The 25,192-nt window shown below is 44.4% G+C and overlaps 1 protein-coding gene across 2 annotated transcripts in view; it reads left to right on the top strand.

Moving 5' to 3' along the window:
- The first annotated feature begins 1,403 nt into the window (after nucleotides 1–1,403).
- The window catches only part of LOC147461232 (protein BCCIP homolog), a 49,386-nt gene continuing 25,597 nt past the window's right edge, over nucleotides 1,404–25,192 (top strand). The window contains exons 1-2 of one of the 2 annotated variants that reach the window (XM_086508830.1): nucleotides 1,404–1,737; nucleotides 1,933–2,154. In XM_086508830.1, coding sequence (XP_086364956.1) covers nucleotides 1,630–1,737; nucleotides 1,933–2,154 — 330 coding nt within the window. In that variant the 5' untranslated portion in view covers nucleotides 1,404–1,629. The remainder of the gene's footprint in view (nucleotides 1,738–1,932; nucleotides 2,155–25,192) is intronic. The other variant, XM_086508831.1, reaches the window with a different exon arrangement.

The following is a 25,192-nucleotide window of genomic DNA, read 5'->3' as shown; positions in this document are numbered from 1 at the left end:
TATTGGAGGGGGGATCGGCTCCACATAAATCCGGTCCTCAACTGTTGTCATGTTCTCTAAATTCTATCTTTTGCAAAAGTATTGTTCATGCCAAGTTAACTAATTGCTATGATTATGTTGCTATCTTCAATTATGTTCACCCGCTATGCTCACAAAGTCATTTCTCAAAAGTACTCTCATTAATTTTCGCTACTCTCAAATTAAATAGGCCAATTCCATTACATACAAGTTTATGCAAAGTGAGGAACATCCAAATGCATGGATCACATACTAGCTTATATTGTCGTATGGCAAGTGGTATATAATTTCAAAAGCTCAAGACTTTATGCTTTTAATGGAGAATGCTATCTCTTGAACTACATTGATAGCAAGATATGCCCAACAAGGGCAAGACCGGGAAGCTCAAGGCTATTTTCAAGTGATTATGGAACTTGAGCTTCTCTTCAAAGGTGATCACATAAGGTACAAGTTGATGCAAAGTGAGGAACATTCAAATTCGTGGATCACATACTAGCTTATATTGCCATATGGCAAGTGGTACATAATTTCAAAAACTCAAGATTTTATGCTTTTAATGGAGAATGCTATCTCTTGAACTACATTGATAGCAAGATATGTCGAACAAGGGCAAGACCGGGAAGCTCAAGGCTATTTTTCAAGTGATTGTGGAGCTTGAGCTTCTCTTCAAAGGTGATCACATATGCTTCCATTCTGAAGGGTGTGGCAACATGCAAGGCCTTGATGTGGGCAAACATTTCCATCATGAGATTTTTATTTAGAGCCTATTGAAAAAAAGGTATCATGCCCAACATGCATGCCAAATGTAGCGCACTTTTGAAAGCACAATGAGTTTTTGACAGACTCCTAATGTGGCATGCCACTTTTAGGCTACATTGGTTATAGGATATGTTGGACAAAAGCAAGGAAGCCCTAAGATGTATTTAGAGAATGTGAGGAGAGGGGGGACTCTCCAAATACAATCACCTATGCTTGAGTGTTTGATGCACATTCCATCATGCAAGACAATGAGGTCAACAAACAAATCATTGATGGGATCGTTAGTTAGGGACTGTTGAAAAAAAGAGCATTCTTGGAAATTCTTTGGGCCAATATTTATGCCGAGTGTGGTTTGTTTAGCATGAAGACATTTGTTAATGTTTCTCTTTTTCGTCCGGAGGAAGCAATTGATATGGTTGTCTTTTGAGAGAATCGAGATGTTATCTCTTCCATTCTTCTACTTAAGATGTGACTAAAATGCCAAATGGAAAAACTTATTAGAGCTTAGAAGGATCATTTTATTTGTATGGATATAATTGTGACGATCTCAAGGATGCATATGTAATGTTTTAAAAAATTATTACCTTACAAAGAAGGCAATAAGAGTTGGGCCTTGCTTCCTCTTGGCCGCAACAATGCACGGGTCACATACTAGCATTAATTAGAGAGGATGATGCTCGTTTTAACATGGACTAATTTGTTGCAGCCATGCTGTTGCCCTGGCGGCTCAAAAACATTTTACGGCATAGAAAGGAAGAGGAGAGACTTTTGTGTTTGTGTGTGTTTGTGTGTGTGTGTGTGTGAGAGAGAGAGAGAGAGAGAGAGAGAGAGAGAGAGAATTGCTACAACTCCATGAAGAAGAGAAAGCAAAATCAGCAAGCCTTTGACGATGGACCATCAGACAAAGCACTGGGAGTTCAAGATACGAATGATTCTGACGAAGAGGACGATGACTCTCAGGTAGTATTCTCTCCTTAATTATTACTTAAAGAGCTTTTGGCACATTTCTACATTGTAATGAGTTGAGTTCTCCAGGAGGTAACAAATGCAGTTGCCCATGTTGAGAAACTTCCCTTTTTGATGAGCTGAATTCTCCAGCTCAGGTAACAAATGCAGTTGCCCATATTGAGAAACTTCCCTTTTTGATGGCTCAAGCAGGAGATTGTGAATGTGGATTTTGAGTTTTTCGATCCAAAAGAAGAGGATTTTCATGGGGTGAAAGCTTTGCTTCGTACATACCTGGATGATGCCACGTGGGATCTTAGTGGCTTTGTGGACATCATCTTAGGACAGCCCACTGTGGGAACAGTCATCAAGACAGCAGAGGATGAGAGCCCCATAGGTGTCATCACGGTTCTCAACTTGGGAAGATATAAGGTGCCTAACTGGACTTGTAAATGTGCGCATTTTGTTCTTGCTATTGTTAATTTTGTGTGGCAACAAGTTGTAGTTGATTGTTTACAAGTTATGTATGTGGTTGGTAAGGTCTCTGATGACTTTGCATTGTTGCTGTTGGTCTCAACACTATAATTGACTGATGATATCTGACATTATGTAGCTCGATGTTAGGCACACATGGATGACTAGCAAGTTTACTTTTATGGAATAGAGGCAATAACGTTATTCAAGGACAACTCACATTACACACGTTGGGATTGAGTTATGGTGGGCAACATGCATATCGTGGATCCATATGCAAGTAGGAGATGAGTTCAAGGGATTGGTAAGGAGTGCTCTTGTGGATGGCTTGAGGCAAGGAATGCATCTCCAAGGTGAGCCTATGGGGTGGTGTATGCATCCTCTAGATGAGCTTATGTGGCTATGTGTTTGTGGGTGCCTATGGGCACATGTTTGGTCTACAAAGTGGTTGGAATCAAGCTTTTCACCTGAGAGCTTAGAGACTATCGCTAGGCAGTCTTTCACTAGGCCTCAATCAAGTTTTGGATATATTTGATTGGGGAGAGGTTGCTTTAGAGCTTGTTTGTGACCTCAGATTAAGCAAATGAGGTTCTGGCATAGAGCCCTTTGCATTGGAGCAGAGCCTTATGCTACTTCTACAGATGGAGAGAGGGCATGGACGTGTCTGGCTTGGGCGAGGGTCTCGCTGTGACTATCAGATTATCAAGTCTTCTTTCGAAGTTTTGGCCTTATTTTTCAGGGATTGGGAGGAGCTTGGGAGATTTACTTGGTGAGGTCCGACTCTCTTTGACGGAGATCGGACCCCCATGGACCCCCACTATCAGAGTTATCCTTCACTCCTCTCTCGCGACGGTTCTGCTTCGGTTCATCTCTTCCTACTGTTCATGGGAGATATATGGCAGAGAGTCTTCTTCATTGGTCTCCTAGACATTGTTTTTCATATGGGAGACAAGGCCATATGACTGCTGCATGCACTCGCAGGATAATGCATGAGCATAGAGAGCAGCAAAGGAGAGGCAAGAGGCTCTGACAGAGTCTTCTTGCATAGGTACTTCTAGCGAGTGAGATCTGAGGCAGAGAGTTCCAGACGAAGAAAAGCAAAGAAAAGGAGATGCATGAGACAGAGATGGAATCAGAGGTGCCTCCGATTATTATGGTTTACAGAAAGAATCAGAGCTGCCTCCGGTTATTATGGTTTACAGACGCAAGGATCTCACTCAGAGGATTCCACCTCTTACTTAGGCACACTCTTTGGATACTACCGGTCACTTCTCTATCGATAGTTATTATAGAGATGGTATTCCTCAACATAGTGTGAGAGTATGTCACAAAGTGATGACATGGCATTGCCTAATCATACTTGAAGCTTGAAGGAGGAGCAAAGGCCGTGCTTGAGCTGGACCAGAAGTTTGGAGATCTTAGCTCTCCCAATCGTGGAACATGGCGCGAATTGTGGAAGGAATAGTCTGATTGAGAAGATTATCTACCAATTTTGGAATTTGCTTACAATAGTGCTAAGCATGTGTTTCTAGTGTTCAGTCCTTGAATGTTAATGTACGGCTTTCAACCCCGTCCACCAAGCTCGACTGGGTTAGCCAATGAAAAGATATAGCAAGTCAAGGACTTTTTATACGGCTCACATGTCCCCATGTTATGAGGCGCTCACCTTGCAGGGAGTGTCTACCTACTCTCTACACACCCCATACGCAAGTAGGACACGCCGAGGGCGCATCAGACACGCATATGGGTATACAAGAACTTGAAAACATGTAAAATATTCTAATTACTTTAGAGTTTGCAATGCAACTAATTACTTGATAGAGAGAGAGAGAGTATGTAGGTAGAGGGTGTGAGTGTAGCTAGAGAGGGTGCGTGTTTGAGATATCAATTGAAAAGCGTATTGAATGATCTTTCACGTGCCTATATAGATATAGTGTATCGATCGATATCTTGATGAGATGCCTCCAACATTTGGTTCATCTTTTGGTTTAGAGGGAAACCATCTTATGAGGCAGATACTATACAATCATTTGATGCCTATATACGATCATTTGACGCAGGACTTTAGAGATGGAGCCCAAGAGTTTGAAGTTGGACATTTTTTACGGCCTCGAGATGCGAGCAAAGCTTTGGTTTTTATTAAGCAATTCGATGCTGTCACCAGGAGGTGTATTTTTCCCAATTGCCTTCCGTAAATAAGTACTAGATATTTTTATTTATTTTATTTTTACTTGTTTTCCCCGGAACCCTTGAAAAGGTGCAAGTGGACATTGCATGGCCAGTGTGAAACGGCTGCGGCCGAATAGGTTTCTCACAGCGGGAGTTTGGGTCGGTCAGTCTGGGACTGGTTGGGCCAGTTAGCACTGAATTCTGATGAGTATGGAAGCCTGCATGCGCCAAATGAAGTCTGGGCCGCTCGGAAAGTCACTTATAACGTTATAAGTCAGTGGGAACTAGAAAATTAATTCAAAAGAGGCAAACTGGACACATGGCGGCTTCTGAGGAGTTTGCTACTTCCAGCTAAAGAGGGGGCGAGAGGAGGCTGATTTTTGATCATAAGGAGCTATAGTGTGTGTGTGAGTAGTGGGTGCAGGTCTACAGCTTTAATGGAAAGCTTGCCTTCTCCTCTGTCTCATGTAGCGCGATGATTTGCTCTCGTGCATCTCTCTCTCCCCTTTGGCACATATGGTAATGCCCCACTAGATGGGCTACTCAGATGAACATGTACAATTCTTGGGGTTTATGCGCGTTTGCCAAGGCAAGAGCCTTCTGAACAGGAACCGGATTAGCTAATTGCTAATCCCCCACAAGTACGCACAGTTCCATCGCGAAAGATTGCGAGTTCGGAGAGTTTTCTCGCGTGAAAACTCGTCCAATTCACAGGGGAACTGTCCCATTGCGTGCGGGAGCCCTTGGGACACGCATAGGCGTGTTCGCTCCGCTAAAAACGATCCGAAACAGCGAATTACAGCCTGCTGTGTTTTTCTGCAGGTTTAGGGTTTCGCACCTAAACTGCAAGGGAACCCCGGGGGAGCCTCGTGAGAGCCTTGGGATGCGTGTACAGGCTTTTGGGCACCCGGCAGTGAAAAACAGGGAATTACAGCCCGTTGAATTTCTGTGACAGCTCACCAGAAAGCTTCCAGATAGCGAGGGAATCCGTCGTAGACAGGTGCTTTTGACCTACAGGGGTTTTTGCACCGTTATGTTGCCAAAATCAGGTCGAAAACCTGCGTTTTCAGCCCTCGCCAGGTTTGGACAGCTTTGTGAAAGCTTGTGCTAAGTGGTCGGATCGTTTACCTTAATTTGAATAAAGAAATACCGAAAGGGGTGCCAGTCTTTGGGGCCTACAGGGTGTCGGTCTCGTGTGGCGCAGTGACATTCTAGTCGCTGGACGCAACTGTGTTCTCTTCCCTTCTCAGTGCTCTGTGTAAAGTTAACAAGTAATTGAAATAGTACCGCCCTCTACGTTGTACAGGCCGGTTATATGGTTCCATCGACGGGATAGTCACTTTTTCTTCAAAAAGTGCAGCGTGGATTGTTGTGGGTGAAAGCAACACAGAGCTTGTCGTTATGGCAGAGAAGAGAGACCAAGTACTTGAAGAGGGATCTTCCTCACATGGCACGGAGAAAGTTCCTTCAACTCTTCAAGAAGAGGACAGGTTGTTTAGAACTCAACTGCGTTGCTGCATGGACATGTTTCAGCAGTTGGCTAACAATCCAAGGATGCAGGAGTTCTTACAGGCTCCGACACAGGGTTTTCAGCCTCCTACACAGGGCATGACTGAGCCGTTGCAAGAAAAGGAGATTTCCATTGCGCAGAGGACTCATGATGCTCGAGGGAAAGCCCATGTGGTTGAGCAACTAGCGGTGTCCAATGATCCAAAGCAGCTTGCTTTAGTTGGACAGGAACCGTTTGTGAATGGTCAAGGGAGTAATGAACACGCTATGCGTCAGACCCTTCCATTACCTAATACTTATCCTCGTTATTTTGGAGGTGGTTCAGTGTTTCAAGCTATGGCTGGACCTTTCACAGGTTATATGCCAGGGAATGTGTTCGGGACAATGCAAACAGGCATGGGTAACCCTATGTACGCGAACATGGGTGTCCAACCAGGTTTTCAGGGTGCCTACGGCCAGTTTCGAGTGCCTGGAACACAATTTGGTATGGCTGGTTTTTCGCAGCCATACGTACAAAATGCAGATACCACAGGTAAAACAGTTGATGCGAGTGCTGGAATGAACAATCATGGAGCACCACTGTTACAGGCACCTGTTTATGATAACGTGGCTCCTTTGAGTCAGCGTAAGGATTACAAGGAAGGTGGGCAGGGAGTGAAGTTTGAAACTTTGAGAGGAACTGAGGATCAATTGAAGGCTTTGACCTTCATACAACAGTTCGATGCAGCTTATGCTGGAGGAAACTTCACGGAATCTTCAAAGATACACAAGGCTGCCACTTTCTTGAAAGGGAATGCGCTTCAATGGTGGACCGCATTGTTGAACCAGGGTCAAGCCCCAACAACGTGGGCCCAATTTAAACAGCTTTTTGCGCCTGCATGGTTGACAAACACTTTTGAAGTGGATGTGATGACAGAATGGCACGAGTTGAATGCTAAACAGTGTGCGAATTTGGAAGAGTACAATAAACAGTTTTGGGCCGCACTGTTGCCAGTCACCTCTTACAGGTTTGTGCCATTGTCAGAACAAATTGAGAAGTACTGTTGCGGATTCCCAAGAAAATCAGGGACTATTGCACAAAGACTACTGTCATGAATATGTTTCAGTTGATAGAGAATGCAAGAGTGGCTAGCAATCTGTCGAAGGGAGATTCCGATGGATTTAATAGCCACAAGAAAGGGTCCCAGGGCAAACAGTTTTCAACCAAGGGCAATGTTGCAACAAAGCCTTCTGAGCCTCCCACAAAGAAGCCCTCCACTGAAGAAGGTGATACGTCCAAGAAGCAGTCTAAGTCTTCTTCGGGACGAGGACAAGGACAAAAGAGGCATTTTTCTGGCAAAACTTTTGAAGAACGAAAAGCTCTTGGGAAGGCCAAGAAATGCTACATTTGTGAACGGGAAGGACATTTTGCAAATGAATGCCCACAGAAGAAGTCACAGGATAAGGATGACAAGTTAGACCATAAAGGGAAGAAGCCAAAGCCAAGTGCAGGACTTGTTCCAGATTTGGTTGGAGACCAGCCAAACACAGATGCCACGGAGTTGTGCAGAGCTTGGGGCAAAGTTAGAGACCAGACAGTGCTGGTTTTCTTTGATCCAGGAGCCCGTGCAAATTTCATATCACAAGAATTGGCATCAAAGTTGGGCATTCGTGCAGAGGAGATGGGTATTACAGGGGAAGCAGGTTTGGCATGCCTAGGTCATTCAGAGCCCGTTACTCCCATTTTGGGGAAGCTTCGTCTGCACATTCAGAGCTATGTGGATGCGGAAGAATTTCATATTATGCCACTTGAGGGCTGTGATGTGTTACTGGGTATCCCATGGTGTTACAGGTTGCATGCTATTGTGGATACTTACAACAAAAAGATTACCCTTGTACATAGAGGAAAGACTCATGCCCTTGATGTAAAGCTTAAAGGCGAGTCTGTTCCAGTTGTTTCTGCTTCTGCTATTTCATCTGTAATAAAGAATCATCTTTCTGCGTACTTGATCTTTGCAAAAGAAGTACCTCAAGTTGTATCTAATTTGTCTACCTTAGATAAAGACAGGTCAACTTTTTTGAGTGGTTTCAGTGATTGTTTTTCGGACTCTTTGCCAGGGGAGTTACCTCCTGAGAGACTTGAGGATCATACTATAGATCTTGTGCCAGGTTCTAGTCCACCGAATAGACCACCATACAGGGTTAGTGCAGCCCAGCAGAAAGATATTATGAGTCAGGTCAACGAGCTTTTAGAGAAGGGGCTGATTCAGCCCAATTCATCCCCTTTTTGTTCGCCTGTACTCTTAGTGCAGAAGAAGGATGGTTCATGGCGCATGTGCATTGACTATCGCGCCTTGAATAAGAATACCATCAAGAACAGGTTCCCCATACCGAGGATAGATGACATTCTTGATCGGCTTGAGGGAGCGTCATTGTTTACAAGAATAGACCTAAAGAGTGGGTACCATCAGATATGCATTAGGCCAGAAGATGTCCATAAGTCTGTGTTCAAGACAACATTTGGTCTCTATGAGTTTCTTGTCATGCCATTTGGTCTCACAAATGCTCCTGCCACGTTTAATAGAATGATGGACAGAATTTTTAGAGCACATAGAAACTTCGTGGGTACCTTCTTTGATGACATGATTGTCTATTCGAAGTCTGAAGAGGAGCATAGGGATCACTTGACTGCAGTTTTCAATGAGTTACGCAAGAACATGCTACTCATTAATGCGAAGAAGAGTGAATTCTTTTTGCAAGAAATTCACTTCCTTGGGCACATTGTTACAAAGGATGGGGTACGCATGGATCCCGCTAAAGTGGAAGCAATTAGGTCATGGCCAAACTTGAAGTCCGTACATGACATTAGAAGCTTTCTAGGCTTATGTTCCCACTACAGGAGGTTCATCCGAAATTTTGCTGAGATTGCTTCTCCACTCCATGCACTACAAGGAAAAGGAGTTACTTTCAAGTGGACAGCTAAGGAAATTTTAGCGTTCAAACACTTGAAAGAGAAGCCGACTTCAGATCTGGTAATCATTTTGCGAGATCTTTCAAAACCTTTTGTGGTTCAGTGTGATGCGTGTGGCCATAGTCTTGGTGCAGTTCTAATGCAGAATGGCCGAGTAGTCGCATATGAGAGCAGAATTCTTTTGAAGACTGAAAGAAACTTGTAAGTCTATGAGAAAGAATTGCTGGCAGTAATTCATGCTCTCACTAGTTGGAAACACTATCTGCTAGGGGCTGATTTTGTTGTTCAAACGGATCATCAAACCTTGCGATATTTTCTCACACAGACGAAGTTGTCTGAGAAGCACATGCAATGGGCAAACATCTTGTCAATGTTCCATTTTCAGATTATGCATGTGCAAGGGAAAAAGAACGTGGTGGCTGATGCGTTGTCACGAAAGCCCCAAATTTCAGCAGTGTCAATTCCGTACCATTGTGAACTAGACGAAATGAAGACACAATATGCTGAAGATTCAGATTTTGCAAGGATCTATGACGAGCTTGTTGATGGGAAACATCATGAGCACCATATGCTTAAGAATGACTTTCTCATGATGCATGGAAAGTTATGCGTTACTAAACAGTTACGGCCAAAGATTTTGATGGAAAGTCATGCTCCACCTTATGCTGGGCATCGTGGAATTGATGCGACAGTAAAAGGGGTTGAGGCATTCTTCTATTGGCCAGCTTTGCGTCAAGATGTTGACACATTTGTAAGATCATGCTTAGTATGCCAAAAAGTCAAATTTGACAGACAAAAGCAACTGGGATTGTTGCAGCCATTGCCAATCCCAGATAGGCCATGGGAAAGCATAGCAATGGACTTTATCTTTGATCTTCCAAGGACGCAAACAGGCAATGATGGGATTTGGACTATCATTTGTAGGTTCAGTAAGCAGGCCCATTTCATTCTTGTGAGGAAGAAGATAAAGCCAGAACACATGGTCAAGATATTTATGAGCAATATCTTTAAATATCACGGAATGCCTCAGTCAACTGTCAGTGACAGGGATCCACGTATGACGAGTCTTTTCTGGAAGGCATTGTTTGAGAACATGGGCACTACGCTAAAGTTCTCTTCTTCGTTTCATCCGCAAACTGTCACAAAAAAAATACGGAAGCATAAACTGACGTTTAATTGCACTTCAAATACTCAAGAGAATTAGAGGGAGAGAGAAAACTTTACACTCCATTGGGGACCAGAAGATGGGCTGGTCCCCCCCCATAAAGAGAATATCTTTATTACTAAGGGAGAATCTTTACAAGCACAGGAACGGGGCATACGCCCGTCCTCTATTCTTTCTTCCGTTCTGTTCTGACTACTGACTGAGAAAGTGTTTCCACTTTCTTTCTGCTTAGGGGATTTCCCCTCTTCTGCGAGACTGGTTGGAAGCTCTCGAAAAGAGAGTCTATCTTCCAAAACAGCTCATCGGAAGCTCTCACAGAGGAGAGTCCAACTTCCGTTATGTGTTGCCTTCATGCTCATTCATTCATGCATCGAACACAAAAGCGAAACAAGCAAAATGCACACGCACATGCTTGCTGTAATTTTCTGCACATAACCTGAAATTCTTACCTGTGCACACCCCTACGCCGAAACAGAGGTCTTCTGAAAACAACCCTAATCGAGGTGATTAGGGGCTGAAAACAGAGAATTACAGCAGCCGCACTCTGCTAAGAGAGCGTCTATGGCAGCTTCTCGCGATGAAACTTCACCAGAAGGTGTCTATGACTGTGAGATCCCTTGTTCTTGACAATGGGAGCACAAGGCTACCACACATGTCGCAAGGGGCTGCTCTCAAGCTTCAATGGAGGGCTCCACCGCATAGAGCACGCTCACATTAGGGGGGTAGGTGCACTGCCAGCCTTGAAAATGGGGGGGGGGGGGCTCCTAAATAGCCATCAGGGAGAGGGGGCGCTAGGAAGAGAGAGAGGGTGAGAGTGAGAGTGAGAGAGAGTTAGTTTGTGCCACTTGGCACACTTACTTTAAAAACTTAAAAACCATTCAACTTTTGACTTTAAAAACTTCTAGCTCATTAATTAAAAATGTGCAACTAACTAACAAATGCTATCAATGATTCTTTTATGAGAACACCAAAGGTCTGCCGACGCAATGCCGCACTGGCACTGCACCGCCTTTACTTGTTCACACTTGTCCGGCCGCCTGCCCGGGCACGGACCGTTAAATTTAATTTAACGAAACTTACCCTAAGGCTTTATTAGCCTTAGGGTCACTGTTCTAAGGACCCCATCTCATTCATGTGCTTGTACTGACGCGCGTATTTTTCCTGAGTCTAAAATCTGAGGCTATTGCTTACCCCTTTCTGAAGACCCGATTTCCCAATCACTAGGGCTTCAGGGTAATTTCTGCTAAGGTCCCTCTGAGGTGTTGTGGCCCACATTTAGGCTCACCTTAGGCCTTAGAACTGCTAGGTCTATTCTGGTGTACACACAACTAATTAGATGATTCTGTTCTCGTAAATAAATTAATTATTTACAAAGTCTGGCTTAGTTACATCCCTCTTGGTTCTAAACAGTTGACCTCAACTGTAGAGCGTCAACATAACTGTGCAAGATGTCAGGGTAGTCCTTAAGATCGGACTCAGTCATCCACTTTGCATCTAAAGGAGTGTAATTCTTGAACTTGACTAAATACTTTCGATGTAGACTCCCCGACTTGAGTTGTCTCTCCGAGTGGTGTATTATCTGTTCAGGTTGAAGGATTTCCTCAGTCTCTTCGACTTCTTGAGGATCTTCTTGTACGGGCGCCACTGGAGGAGGTCCAACATATGGTCGGAGGAGACTGACATGAAAAGCATTGTGGATGCGCGAGTTAGAAGGCAAATCCAATCTGAAAGTCACATCATTGATTTTATCTGTAATTTTGAAAGGGTCGTAAAATCTATGGGAAAGTTTGACAACTTTCCCTTTGCCGACCCGCTTTTTCAATCTAGCTTTCTCAAACCGAAGCAGGACATATTGTCCTTTTTCAAGATTGAGATTCCTTCTGTGCTTGTCTGCTTTTCTCTTCTGTTACTCTTGAGTACGAAGAATCGCTTGCTTTACTTGTTGATGGGTAATATCAATATTGCGCACAAATTCATCTGCGGCGAAGATGTTTTCTTTGGTCACCATAATAGGAAGTAAGAGTGGCTTCCCATAAATAATTTCGAAAGGGGCTTTACCAGTTGAGGAATGTATGGTATTATTATACGCAAACTCAACTATTGGTAAGTACTGTTCCCATTTGGATTGTCGTTCCGAAACATAGCACTTGAGGAGATCTAAAACAGTTGGCATTAGTGATTTCGCTTTGACCATCTGTTTGAGGATGATAAGCTGATGAAAAATCAAGCTTAGTTCCCAAGTTTTCGAACAATGTCTGCCAAAATAGACTAGTCATGCGGGGATCTCTGTCGCTCACAATAGTCTTTGGCAATCCATGGTGTTTAAAAATCTGAGCTAGAAATATTCTAGCCATGTGATCAGCTTTGATCGTCTTCTTTACTGGAAGAAAGTGGGCTTGCTTACTGAATCTGTCTACTATAGTACAGATTGCATCATTTCCATTCTTGGATCGAGGAAGATCCGTAATAAAATCCATGGCAATACTTTCCCATGGCGTGTTAGGCACAGGGAGCGGCTGAAGCTTGCCATAAACTTTATGTCTGTCATATTTTACCTTTTGGCAGACTAAACACTCACGTACATGTTTTTCAACGTCCGCACGGAGTGTTGGCCAAAAGAAATACCTTTCGAGGGCACTAGTGGTGGAAGCAATTCCCCGATGCCCGGCATAAGGAGAATTATGTGCTTCATCCATCACCTTTTGTCGTAAGGGTTGAGCTATGCATATTGCTTGTTGACGATAGAGTGTATTATCCCTGATAGAATAAGGTGGCTTTGGGTGACCAGCTTGAAGATCTGCCCAAATTGTGGCGAAGTCTGGATCTTGAGGATACATCTCGCTGAGAGATTCTAGTTCCTCATGATAAATTGTTGTTAGTGCATTGATCTTTGGACGCCTGGAGAGAGCATCTGCAACTGCATTCTTTGTTCCAGAAGTGTGTAAAATCTGAAAATGGAACATTGAAAGAAAGTTGGCCCATCTCATCTGCTTTTCTGATAACTTTCTCTGTGTGAGAAAGTAGCAAAGACTTTGATGATCTGTCTTGATAATAAAATCAGCTCCTAATAGATAGTGTTTCCAAATGGAAAGAGCATGAATTATTGCCATTAGCTCTTTTTCGTATTTGGAGGCATGCAACTCTGCATCTTTAAGGCGCCGACTTTCATAGGCTATCGCGTGACCCTCTTGGTTCAAAACTGCTCCTACACAATCTCCAGATGCATCGCAGTATATCTCGAAAGGTTTGCGAAGATCAGGGACGGTGAGAACAGGTCCGTGACTGAGTAGATACTTCAGCTTTTCGAAAGCTTGTTTTTGTCCAGACCCTCAATGGAATGGAATCCGCTTCTTTGTCAGGTCATGGAGGGGACCTGCTATCGCGGCAAAAGCTCGAATGAAACGCCGATAATAAGAACAGAGGCCAAGGAAACTTCGTACATCATGTACTGTAGTTGGCGTAGGCCATTCTACAACTGCTTGAATTTTATCAGGGTCCATTCTCACCTGGTTGTGAGATACTATATGGCCCAAATAGTGGATTTCTTTTAGAAAGAACTCACTCTTCTTAGCATTCACAAATAATTTGTGTTTGCGTAATTCTTCAAACACTAAGGCGAGATGCTTATAGTGTTCGTCTTCCGTCTCTGAGAAGATTAAGACGTCATCAAAGAAAACGCCTGTAAAGCTTCTGTATGAGTGGAAGATTCTATCCATCATTCTGTTGAATGTAGCTGGTGCATTAGTGAGCCCAAAAGGCATCACTAGAAATTCATACAACCCGAAGGTTGTTCTAAATGAAGTCTTATGCACATCCGGAGGAGCTATGCGGATTTGATGATAACCGCTCTTCAAGTCTATACGACTAAAGACACTGGCTCATTGTAACTTATCAAGAATGTCGTCAATCCGAGGGATTGGAAATCGATTCTTGATTGTGATCTTGTTTAGAGATCTATAGTCTATGCACATGCGGAATGTGCCATCCTTTTTTTGTACTAGCAAGACAGGTGAACAATATGGAGAAGTACTAGGCCTTATTAAGCCCTTCTCCAAAAGTTCGTTAACCTGCTTGAGAATTTCCTCTTGCTGCATTAGACTAACTCGATAAGGGGACTGATTTGGAGGAGAACTTCCTGGGATCAAATCAATTGTATGATCCTCAGGTCGCGAAGGTGGGAGTTCATTTGGAAGTTCATCTGCAAAACAATCTTTATATCTTTGTATTAACTTAAGTCTTTTTTGCTCTAAAGAGAAAGAAAGTTGTGAAACAGACACATCTCTCTCTCTTGCAAAAATCAAGTACGCTGAAACACACTTTTTCATTTCTTTATTGATGGCAATGTGATTGGCGATAGGAATACGTCAATCACCTGCATCTGCAAGTACAAGATACTCCTTTCCTTTATGAGCAAAAGATAAGGTTTTCTGAACATAGTCAGGAATGGGATGCATCTTGTAGTGCCAAGGCATTCCCAAGATAACATCGCATCCTTCAAGTGAAGCTAGTAAGAAAGACTCTTGATCCTTGTAGTCGTCGACCTTTAGATTCAACTTCCCTATGATTGGAGTAGAGTTTGAGTTCCGTCCTTTGAAAGCAGATTGCGCTTGAATAGAGACTCCAAAACGATTGGGCTGCAAGTTCAGGTCGTCAGCTAGCTTGGTAGAGATGAAGTTGTCTGTACTACCAGGGTGAAACAAAATAAGAGCCCACTGGTTGTTGATACTACCCCATGCTTTGAGAAGAGCTCTTTCTTTTCCATCCTTGGTTGTATTTCCCTGTACATCCGGGATTGCATTGGAAGAGGGTGGTTGTGGAGGTTTGGTTGGACAGTCACCCTTCATATGACCAACTTGTCCGCACTTGAAGCATCTTCCTTCACTAATGTAGGTTCGCAACTCAGCAGGAGAGAAATATCTCCCTCTCTTGGGCTGATTTGGCTTTGCTTCTGCTTCGGAGGCGGTTCTTTTCTTCTTTTGAGAAGAAGTAGAAGAGGTAGGCTGCTCATGGAGAGCCTTCTGCTTGGCATGGTAAGTGCTTTGCTCCATCTTCCTGGGAGTCCCCTTGTCATGTATTCCATCAGCTATGCGGGCTGATTCCATAAGTATCTGCAAGTTACCTCGAGGGTAAAGCTTCATAGCCTTTTGCAAGGCTTCATGCAAACCTGCTTCAAACTTGCGCATCTTCTCCGAATCGTCAATCTTCTTGAATGGAGTGACTTTCAAGAGAACGTCCCAAAACCTATCCACATAGTGTGGAACAGTTTCGTTCTCTGACTGTGAAAGTCGATCCCATTCTTTCTTTACCTCTTCCTCATAGTCTGGAGGAAGGAAGGAACTGTGCGTAGAACTTCTTCTTGAAGGCAGTCCAATCTTGGGGTTTGCGATCTTCCAGGATAAGGGTTAACCACCAATTGCTGGCGGTGCCTTTCAGGTACAAACTGACATGGCGAAGCTTGGATCTTTCCTTGAAATTCCCTTCTGTAAATGCAACTTCAAATTGGCGGATGAAAGCCAAAGCTTTGTCATTATCACGCCGTCCATTGTAGGTGTCGAATTTCACATCTTTATCTCCCGACTTGAATGTTTTCTGCCTATGGTGTTTCTTCTTATGGTGCTCCTTCTTTCTATGCTTAGATTCCTTGTGGACAGGAGTCCTTTCCCTTGAATGCACTTCTTGCTGCGACGGATCGTCGAGAAACATGTCTTTCGGAGCAACTATGTCATCCAGATCCTTCATGAAAGAGAACTGAGGGGAATCAGGGGGATCCTGCTCTTGAACTTTTGGATTAAACCGCACATGACGTTCTGGAGGTTTCTTCTGCCTCTCGTGCATGCGGGAGGTTCCAATCAAAGGATCTTTCCTTGGTTGTGGCGCCTTTGGGTTTTGCGGGATTTCTCCCGACTCCATCGGCATTTTCTCCTTCCCTTTTTCAAGAGTATGGAGAATCTTTTGGACTTCTGGATGGGAGAGAGCTTTCTGCAACTCTTCCATCTGCTGTTGAAGGAGAGAACTCTATCTCGCGTCCTCCCATTTCTGCAATCTGCCAAGAGTCGTCGATCCCTTCAGGAAGAGAGAGAGAACCTTGCTCTGATACCACTGTCACAAAAAAAATACGGAAGCGTAAACTGACGTTTAATTGCACTTCAAATACTCAAGAGAATTAGAGGGAGAGAGAAAACTTTACACTCCATTGGGGACCAGAAGATGGGCTGGTCCCCCCCCCATAAAGAGAATATCTTTATTACTAAGGGAGAATCTTTACAAGCACAAGAACGGGGCACACGCCCGTCCTCTATTCTTTCTTCTGTTCTGTTCTGACTACTGACTGAGAAAGTGTTTCCACTTTCTTTCTGCTTAGGGGATTTCCCCTCTTCTGCGAGACTGGTTGGAAGCTCTCGAAAAGAGAGTCTATCTTCCAAAACAGCTCATCGGAAGCTCTCACAGAGGAGAGTCCAACTTCCGTTATGTGTTGCCTTCATGCTCATTCATTCATGCATCGAACACAAAAGAGAAACAAGCAAAATGCACACGCACATGCTTGCTGTAATTTTCTGCACATAACCTGAAATTCTTACCTGTGCACACCCCTACGCCGAAACAGAGGTCTTCTTCGCGATGGAATCGCGCCAAACTTGATGTAGACTTAGGATAAGGAGAGAGAAGAGAATTTCTATGGCTGATCTACTGAAAACAGCCCTAATCGAGGTGATTAGGGGCTGAAAACAGAGAATTGCAGCAGCCGCACTCTGCTAAGAGAGCGTCTATGGCAGCTTCTCGCGATGAAACTTCACCAGAAGGTGTCTATGACTGTGAGATCCCTTGTTCTTGACAATGGGAGCACAAGGCTACCACATATGTCGCAAGGGGCTTCTCTCAAGCTTCAATGGAGGGCTCCACCGCATAGAGCACGCTCACATTAGGGGGGTAGGTGCATTGCCAGCCCTGAAAATGGGGGAGGGGGGGCTCCTAAATAGCCATCAGGGAGAGGGGGCGCTAGGAAGAGAGAGAGGGTGAGAGTGAGAGTGAGAGAGAGTTAGTTTGTGCCACTTGGCACACTTACTTTAAAAACTTAAAAACCATTCAACTTTTGACTTTAAAAACTTCTAGCTCATTAATTAAAAATGTGCAACTAACTAACAAATGCTATCAATGATTCTTTTATGAGAACACCGAAGGTCTGCCGACGCAATGCCGCACTGGCACTGCACCGCCTTTACCTGTTCACACCTGTCCGGCCGCCTGCCCGGGCACGGACCGTTAAATTTAATTTAACGAAACTTACCCTAAGGCTTTATTAGCCTTAGGGTCACTGTTCTAAGGACCCCATCTCATTCATGTGCTTGTAGTGACGCGCGTATTTTTCCTGAGCCTAAAATCTGAGGCTATTGCTTACCCCTTTCTGAAGACCCGATTTCCCAATCACTAGGGCTTCAGGGTAATTTCTGCTAAGGTCCCTCTGAGGTGTTGTGGCCCGCATTTAGGCTCACCTGAGGCCTTAGAACTGCTAGGTCTATTCTGGTGTACACACAACTAATTAGATGATTCTGTTCTCGTAAATAAATTAATTATTTACAAAGTCTGACTTAGTTACACAAACAGATGGACAGTCAGAAGAGGCAAATTCTACTGTCCTGGACCTGCTCAAATGTTATGTGTCAAAGCACAAGGCAACTTGGGAACATCATCTTCCATTGGTTGAATATGCTTACAATAACACTGTGCATACGTCAACAGGTAAGGTACCATTTGAGATAGTGGAAGGAGGAAAGAAAGTCCCGCCCATTTTGCAGACTAAGGATAAGAATTTTGAGGCAGATAAGTATGTGCAAGATATGGATGAAACATACAGGAAGATAAAGATTGCTCTTGAGAAGACTCAGGCTAAACAAAAGAAAGCTGCTGATCGTCACCGTCGTGAACTTGTATTTTCACTTGGTGATTGGGTGCTTTTTCGCTTTGAAAAGGCCAGGTTAAGGAAAAGGAAAGGCAAGGAACGCTTGTTTCCTAAGCTCAGTATGCGATATTATGGTCCTTTTCAAATTTCAGAAAAGATCAGCGATGTAGCTTACAGGTTAAAGCTACCAGAAGGCTGGAAAATACATAATGCTTTTCATGTTAGCCTTCTAAGACCCTTTGTTGGTGATGTGCCAGAGAATATGTTTGATGAGGAACAACCCGAAGTGGAAGAATCGGATGAAATCCTTGTTCCCGGCAATATTGGCACATAAAGAAAGAAAGGTTAGAGGAAAGGTTGCAAGACGCTATTTGGTGAAGTTCAAGAACTATCCATCATTGGATGCCAAATGGATGGAAGAGTCTGAATTGCTTGATTCACCTCAGCTATTGCAATTGTATCTTGAAGCCTTTCAGATGGAACCCACAGTGACTTGATGTAGACTTTTTGGAGCAAGGCAAGAGCATGGTTCATGATGCTCAAGAGAGTAGTTAAGCAATTGTATCTACTCTTTCCATACAGAATTTAGCTAGAGAAGTTTGTGCTTCAGAGTACACTAGAAGGCTTCTATGCTTGATATATGTGTCGTAGCCAGGTTGGTGGGATTGTTTAATCGTCCAACGCTACATTTCCGGAAGCATGTATATCTTGGATTCCCATCATAGAATATATGTGATATCAGGAGATACTGCATGTATTATTGGCATGCAAGCGAGGTCGCTTGCAGTATTTCAAGGGTGGGGTGTGTCACCAGGAGGTGTATTTTTCCTGTTGCCTTCCGGAAATAAGTACTAGATATTTTTATTTATTTTATTTTTACTTGTTTTCCCCGGAACCCTTGAAAAGGTGCAAGTGGACATTGCATGGCCAGTGTGAAACGGCTGCGGCCGAATAGGTTTCTCACAGCGGGAGTCTGGGTCGGTCAGTCTGGGACTGGTCGGGCCAGTTAGCTCTGAATTCTGACGAGTATGGAAGCCTGTGTGCGCCAAATGAAGTCTGGGCCACTCGGAAAGTCACTTATAACTTTATAAGTCAGTGGGAACTAGAAAATTAACTCAAAAGGGGCAAACTGGACACATGGCGGCTTCTGAGGAGTTTGCTACTTCCAGCTGAAGAGGGGCGCCCAATTTGAGAGAGGAGGCTGATTTTTGATCATAAGGAGCTACAGTGTGTGTGTGAGTAGTGGGTGCCGATCTACAGCTTTAATGGAAAGCTTGCCTTCTCCTCTGTCTCATGTAGCGCGATGATTTGCTCTCGTGCATCTCTCTCTCCCCTTTGGCACATATGGTAATGTCCCACTAGATGGGCTACTCAGATGAACATGTACAGTTCTGGGGGTTTATGCGCGTTTGCCAAGGCAAGAGCCTTCTGAACAAGAACCGGATTAGCTAATTGCTAATCCCCCACAGGTACGCACAGTTCCATCGCAAAAGATTGCGAGTTCGGAGAGTTTTCTCGCGTGAAAACTCGTCCAATTCACAGGGGAACTGTCCCATTGCGTGCGGGAGCCCTTGGGACACGCGTAGGGGTGTTCGCTCCGCTAAAAACGATCCGAAATAGCGAATTACAGCCTGCTGTGTTTTTCTGCAGGTTTAGGGTTTCGCACCTAAACTGCAAGGGAACCCCGGGGGAGCCTCGTGAGAGCCTTGGGATGCGTGTACAAGCTTTTGGGCACCCGGCAGTGAAAAACAGGGAATTACAGCCCGTTGAATTTCTGTGACAGCTCACCAGAAAGCTTCCAGATAGCGAGGGAATCCGTCCTAGACAGGTGCTTTTGACCTACAGGGGTTTTTGCGCCGTTATGTTGCCAAAATCAGGTCGAAAACCTGCGTTTTCAGCCCTCGCCAGGTTTGGACAGCTTTGTGAAAGCTTGTGCTAAGTGGTCGGATCGTCTACCTTAATTTGAATAAAGAAATACCGAAAGGGGCGCCAGTCTTTGGGGCCTACAGGGTGTCGGTCTCGTGTGCGCAGTGACATTCTAGTCGCTGGACGCAACTGTGTTCTCTTCCCTTCTCAGTGCTCTGTGTAAAGTTAACAGGTAATTGAAATAGTACCGCCCTCTACGTTGTACAGGCCGGTTATAGATGCGGCATTTTCTGGAGACAATTTTACAAAAGATTCCAAAGTCAGAAAATCTGCTTCTTTTCTGAAAGGGAATGCTTAGACTTGGTGGTCGACTTTTTTTATTTTCATAGAGTCTATCTGCCGAGTTACCTATAGAGCGGCCAAAGAATCACAATTGATTTGATATCAGGGATGACCCCGTACAGAGTTAGTAGAGCACAATAGGAAGAAATTGTGGGCCAAGGCAGTGGCGTATTGGAAAAGGGCTTGATTCAATCAAGTACTTTCCCTTTTTGTTCTCCAGTGCTACTTGTGCAGAAGAAAGACGGATTTTGGAGGATGTGCATTGACTATAGGGCTCTTAAAAAATCATCATCAGGAACAGGTTTCCAATACTCTGGATCGATGATCCACATGATAGGTTACAGTGTTCTACTTGGTTTAGTAGAATCAATTCAAACATGGATACCATCATATTAGGATTACTCCTAGAGATGTCTACAAGTGTAACAAACTTGGATACCCCAAGTCTAGATTTTGTCGCGACAGAGCAGAGATTCCTTAAAACAATTCACAAATTACGAGAGAGTCAACATGGCCCGACGTAGTTCCGTGCCAAGAGAGATTGGCCCCAAAGACTGGCGCCCCTTTCGGTATTTCTTTTATATTAATCTGTGAGCAAAGTACAACTTCTCGCAGGTGCTCGCTCTCTGACTCTGCGTTTAGATGCTCTAAGAAGTGAGCCCCCTTGGGTCACTTATAAAGATTACAAGGGTTGCTAAAAGCATTAAAACTCAAAATGCTTAAAACTCAAAAGCAATGCTTCCCAAAAGCAACTAGGCTAAAATCTGCCAACAAAAAGCAGCAATACTAATTGCGGAAATCCGTATAGCTAGGCCATGTCAGCAGCCAACGTAAAATGTGAAAGTCCGTACACTCTGAAATGTGAGCGACGCCAGTGCAGAACCCGGAAATTCGTACTGTCTGCCACGTGGCACTCTGCCACGTCAGCCTGTCCGTACTGCTATGTCCGTACAACAGGGGCTGCTACGCATCGGTTTGTGACATACCCCCCTCTTGAAAGAATTCGTACTGTCTGCCACGTGGCACTCTGCCACGTCAGCCTGTCCGTACTGCTATGTCCGTACAACAGGGGCTGCTACGCATCGGTTTGTGACATACCCCCCTCTTGAAAGAATTGTAATTGCCCTCGATTACGCTTGCAAAACAAAGAGGCCATAAACTGTCTCAGTAGACACTGACTCTAAGTACCGACGCACTAGACACGACACATCTAGCACTTGTACAAAGACGACAGTCACATCACAGGAGATCACAGGACATCACCCGACATCACAAGACATCACATGACAAATCACAGAAAAATTCATTCTAAATCTCAGACCATGATTGCCAACAACGTATTTAGTAACCACATCTAGATCCATCCCGGACCTCACTGATGCCGGATTAACTAGTCCTTATTGTGATCATGTCTATAGAGATTTATGAGACCGAAATGCTGCAGTCATTTTGTCTTTCAGTTCGTGCACTCAAACAAGTCAAATGAGAGAGTACAAATCAATCATATTCAATTTCAGGAATTTTGTTTTATCCTTGGAGAAAACTATAATATCATCAAAGAAAGTTCCCACAAAAGATCGATGCTCTCGGAAAATCCTATCCATCATTCTGTTGAAAGTCCTTGGAGCATTGGTAAGTCTCAAAGGCATCACCAAAAATTCGTATAAACCAAAGCTTGTGCGAAAGGCCGTCTTGTAGACATCTCCCGGAGCGATTCTGATCTGATGATATCCGCTTTTCAAATCAATCCTGCTGAAACAAGAGGATCCATGAAGTCGGTCAAGAGTATCATTGATCCTTGGAATCAGGAATCTGTTCTTGATAGTGATTTTATTGAGAGCTCTATAATCGATGCACATCCTCCAAGATCCGTCTTTATTTAGTACTAGTAAAACCGGAGAGCAGTAGGGTGAAGTACTCGGCTGGATGAGACCCTTTTCAAGGTCTTTCACTTGGTTCATGATTCTTCATTCTGGGCTTGGCTAACACGGTAAGGTGGCCGGTTCGATGGTGTGCTTCCAGGAATCAAAACAATAGTATGGTCCTTAGTACAAGATGGGAGTAACTCGCCTGGCAGGCCTTCTGAGAAACAGTTGGTATATGTGTGCAAAAAATCTTGTCGTTCTTTGTCTAGTTCAGACATGTTCATTCGATGTTCATCATTCATTTCTTTCAAATAGATTGAGTAAACAAAAAGACTGGATTCCATTAATTTTGAAATGGCCGAAGCAGATACAATAGGGACGGACTCGCCCTTCAATTTTACATCTAGTACAATTTTTCTGCCCTTCTCATTTGTCAAAGTCGCTTTCTTGGCCCGATAGTCGACCACGACGTTGTTCTTATGGTACCAAGGGATTCCTAGGAGGAGGTCACACCCTTCCAAAGGCATGATGAAAAAGTCCTCGTGCCCTAAGTACCCTTGACAATGAAAACGAAGTTTTCCAATGACAAGCGTAATGGCTACATCCCGTGCGGGCGCCGCTAGAACTGCCTCCGTTGGTGGCCCCATCTTGTCGGGCGTAGTCTCGAGCCGCGCCGCCAATTCAGGTGAATATAAAGTTGGCTGTCACGAGGACGTGGCAACTGCTAACCTTAGTTGTTGGTTTCTTTCCAATGATTTTTGTTTTGTTTTTGAGACTCTCTCTTTGGAAGTTGCAAATGGTCGGACATTGTATGGCCAATGTGAACGGTAGTTTCACCCGCAGACGGGAAGTTGGTCGGCACTGGAAATCGTATAGTAAGAGGGTGTCTAGGCTCAGTCAAGGTCATGTAGGTCCCCCCATCGCACTTAGCAAGTTGGTGGATACTAGGAAGTGAACTCAATAAAGGCATAAAGTCAAGGTGGGATCACCAACTGAAAGTATCTGACAGTTGGGCGACATTGCACTTTTGGATGCGGTCCCAATGAGGATAGATGGTAAGAAGACCAGTGGGAGCCCAACAGAAGCATCTCCTAAAAATTAGGGAATTGCTATTTTGGGCCGTGAAATGTGTTCTCGTTATTACCTTCGGAATGACAAGGGGAACATTTTATAACTCTGTCGCGAAGTCAACTGTGTCACGTGACACATCCAACCCTATGTGTCCGTGGACAAGCTACAACATGATCAGGGTTCAGTCAGTCCAGTCAAGTCTAGATTAGAAGTGATCTGGCACCTTTGTGAGTCTATTCGTAGACCGTGCATGCCCAGTCACTTAGTGTAGATGCATATCCTCTGGTTGCACACAACATGATCATCAGTATTCCCTTCAGAATCCATTAGATTCAATCAGGAGAATTTTCCAATGCATTTAGCCTATTTTCCCTATTTTTGGTATTTTTCACTTATTATTTTTAAGTGACTTTCCAACAAAAGTAGGTAGGGCAATTTTGCTAAGTTAATATATAAGCAAACCCAAGTTAGCACTTTCTGGCAGAGGCAGCAGGAGCACAAGCTCAACAGGCACCTTCTCAGCAGAACCCCAGCAGTACCCCTAGCATTTTTCATCTCCATCAGCACCTCCCTCAACCTTGGGCGTTTTCAGCTTTGCAGATGTCACCACACTCCAGAACCTCAGCGTTTTCATCAGCAGATACAGGACAGCCCTAGCGTTTCCTGTTTCCAGCCAATCGGCAGCAGGAGGCCAGCAATTTACTAACGCTAGGACAGCAGCCCAGCGTTTTTGGTTTTCAGCCTTAGCGACAGCAGAACAGCGGCGTTTTTCAGCAGTCTCCATAGCAGCAGAGGAAACCGGCCCGTAGGGCGGTAGGCGTTGGCTTTCACCCGAAATTCTTTACTTTAAGCACACACACAGAGCACTTTTTAAAGGAGACCTGTAACGAGAATTAACACTTAATCACACACACGGCTCGGAAGCTAGAATGCTCCGAGCAGACGCCGACAACCTGTAGGCCCCAAAATTGGCGCCCCTTTCGGTATTTCTTTATTCTTTAGGAGGGTAAATTACAAGGTAAGGTCCTGGGAATCCTTCACGTGTATCCACCTAGATACCATTTGATTTGGCCAAATTTCGGCAGCAGAACAGCCCCAAAACTTGCGCGAAACCAATTCCCCTGCTGGAACTTGCTTGCACTGTCGTATACCCTCTGATTCCTGTCCAAAAACAGTAAATTCAGCACGCTGTATTTACTGGTTTTTGCCCTGTTTTCAGCCCCAAACAGTCCCCTAACTGTTCTCTGCCAGTGGGGCACGATTCCCAATGATCCTGGCGTCCGTACGGCTGAAAAACAGTGAATTTACAGCGCATACACAGCGCTGATTTTGCACCTGTACGGTGAGGTTATGACCCTCACCAGTGCCTGCTTTGGAGTAGCAGTTAGCTACCCCTGTTCCTGCTCAAGGAGGCTCTTGCCTCAACACAAAAGCATGAACCCACACAACTGTACATCAGTCAAATGAGTAGCCCTCTTGTGGGGCATCACATAACTGCACGTAGGGGAGAGAGAGAGCAGTGTGTAGTGTGCAGGGCATCACTCTTAGCACCACACTGTACATGAGAGGGAAAGGAAGCACTCCATAGCTCTTAACCTGTGACAGGTTGCAAATGAAGCCTCTCCCTTCTCTATATTCAGCGCCAATTCTTCTGCAAGAGGAAAGTGCATGAAAAGTTGACACTTGGCGCATTTACAAGCATTTGCCCGTTTCGGGCTTGCCGCTTAAAAATATCCTGACCGGTTGCCCAGTTGACTTCGCGGCAGAGTTGTAAAACGTTCCCCTAGTCATACCGGAGGTAATGACGCGAACACATTTCACGGCTCAAAATAGCAGTTCCCTAAATTTTAGGAGATGCTTCCGTTGGGCTCCCACTGGTCTTCTGACCATCTATCCTCATTGGGACCGCATCCAAAATTGCAATGTGGCCCAACTGTCGGATACTTTTTGTTGGTAGTCCCACCTTGACTTTACGCCTTAATTGAGTTCACTTCCTAGTATCCACCAACTTGCTAAGTGCGACGGGGGGACCTATATGATCTTGCTCTGAGCCTAGACATCCTCTTACCATACGAATTCCAGTGCGGACCACTTCCCGTCTGCGGGTGAATCTACCGTTCACATTGGCCATACAATGTCCGACCGTTTGCTACTTCAAAAAG

The sequence above is a fragment of the Adiantum capillus-veneris genome, chromosome 3 (assembly GCF_014529385.1).
Source record: "Adiantum capillus-veneris isolate H3 chromosome 3, ASM1452938v2, whole genome shotgun sequence".
Lineage (NCBI taxonomy): Eukaryota > Viridiplantae > Streptophyta > Polypodiopsida > Polypodiales > Pteridaceae > Adiantum > Adiantum capillus-veneris.
The sequence above is the reverse complement of the archived record's forward strand: the minus strand, read 5'-3'. Positions and strand labels throughout refer to the sequence as shown.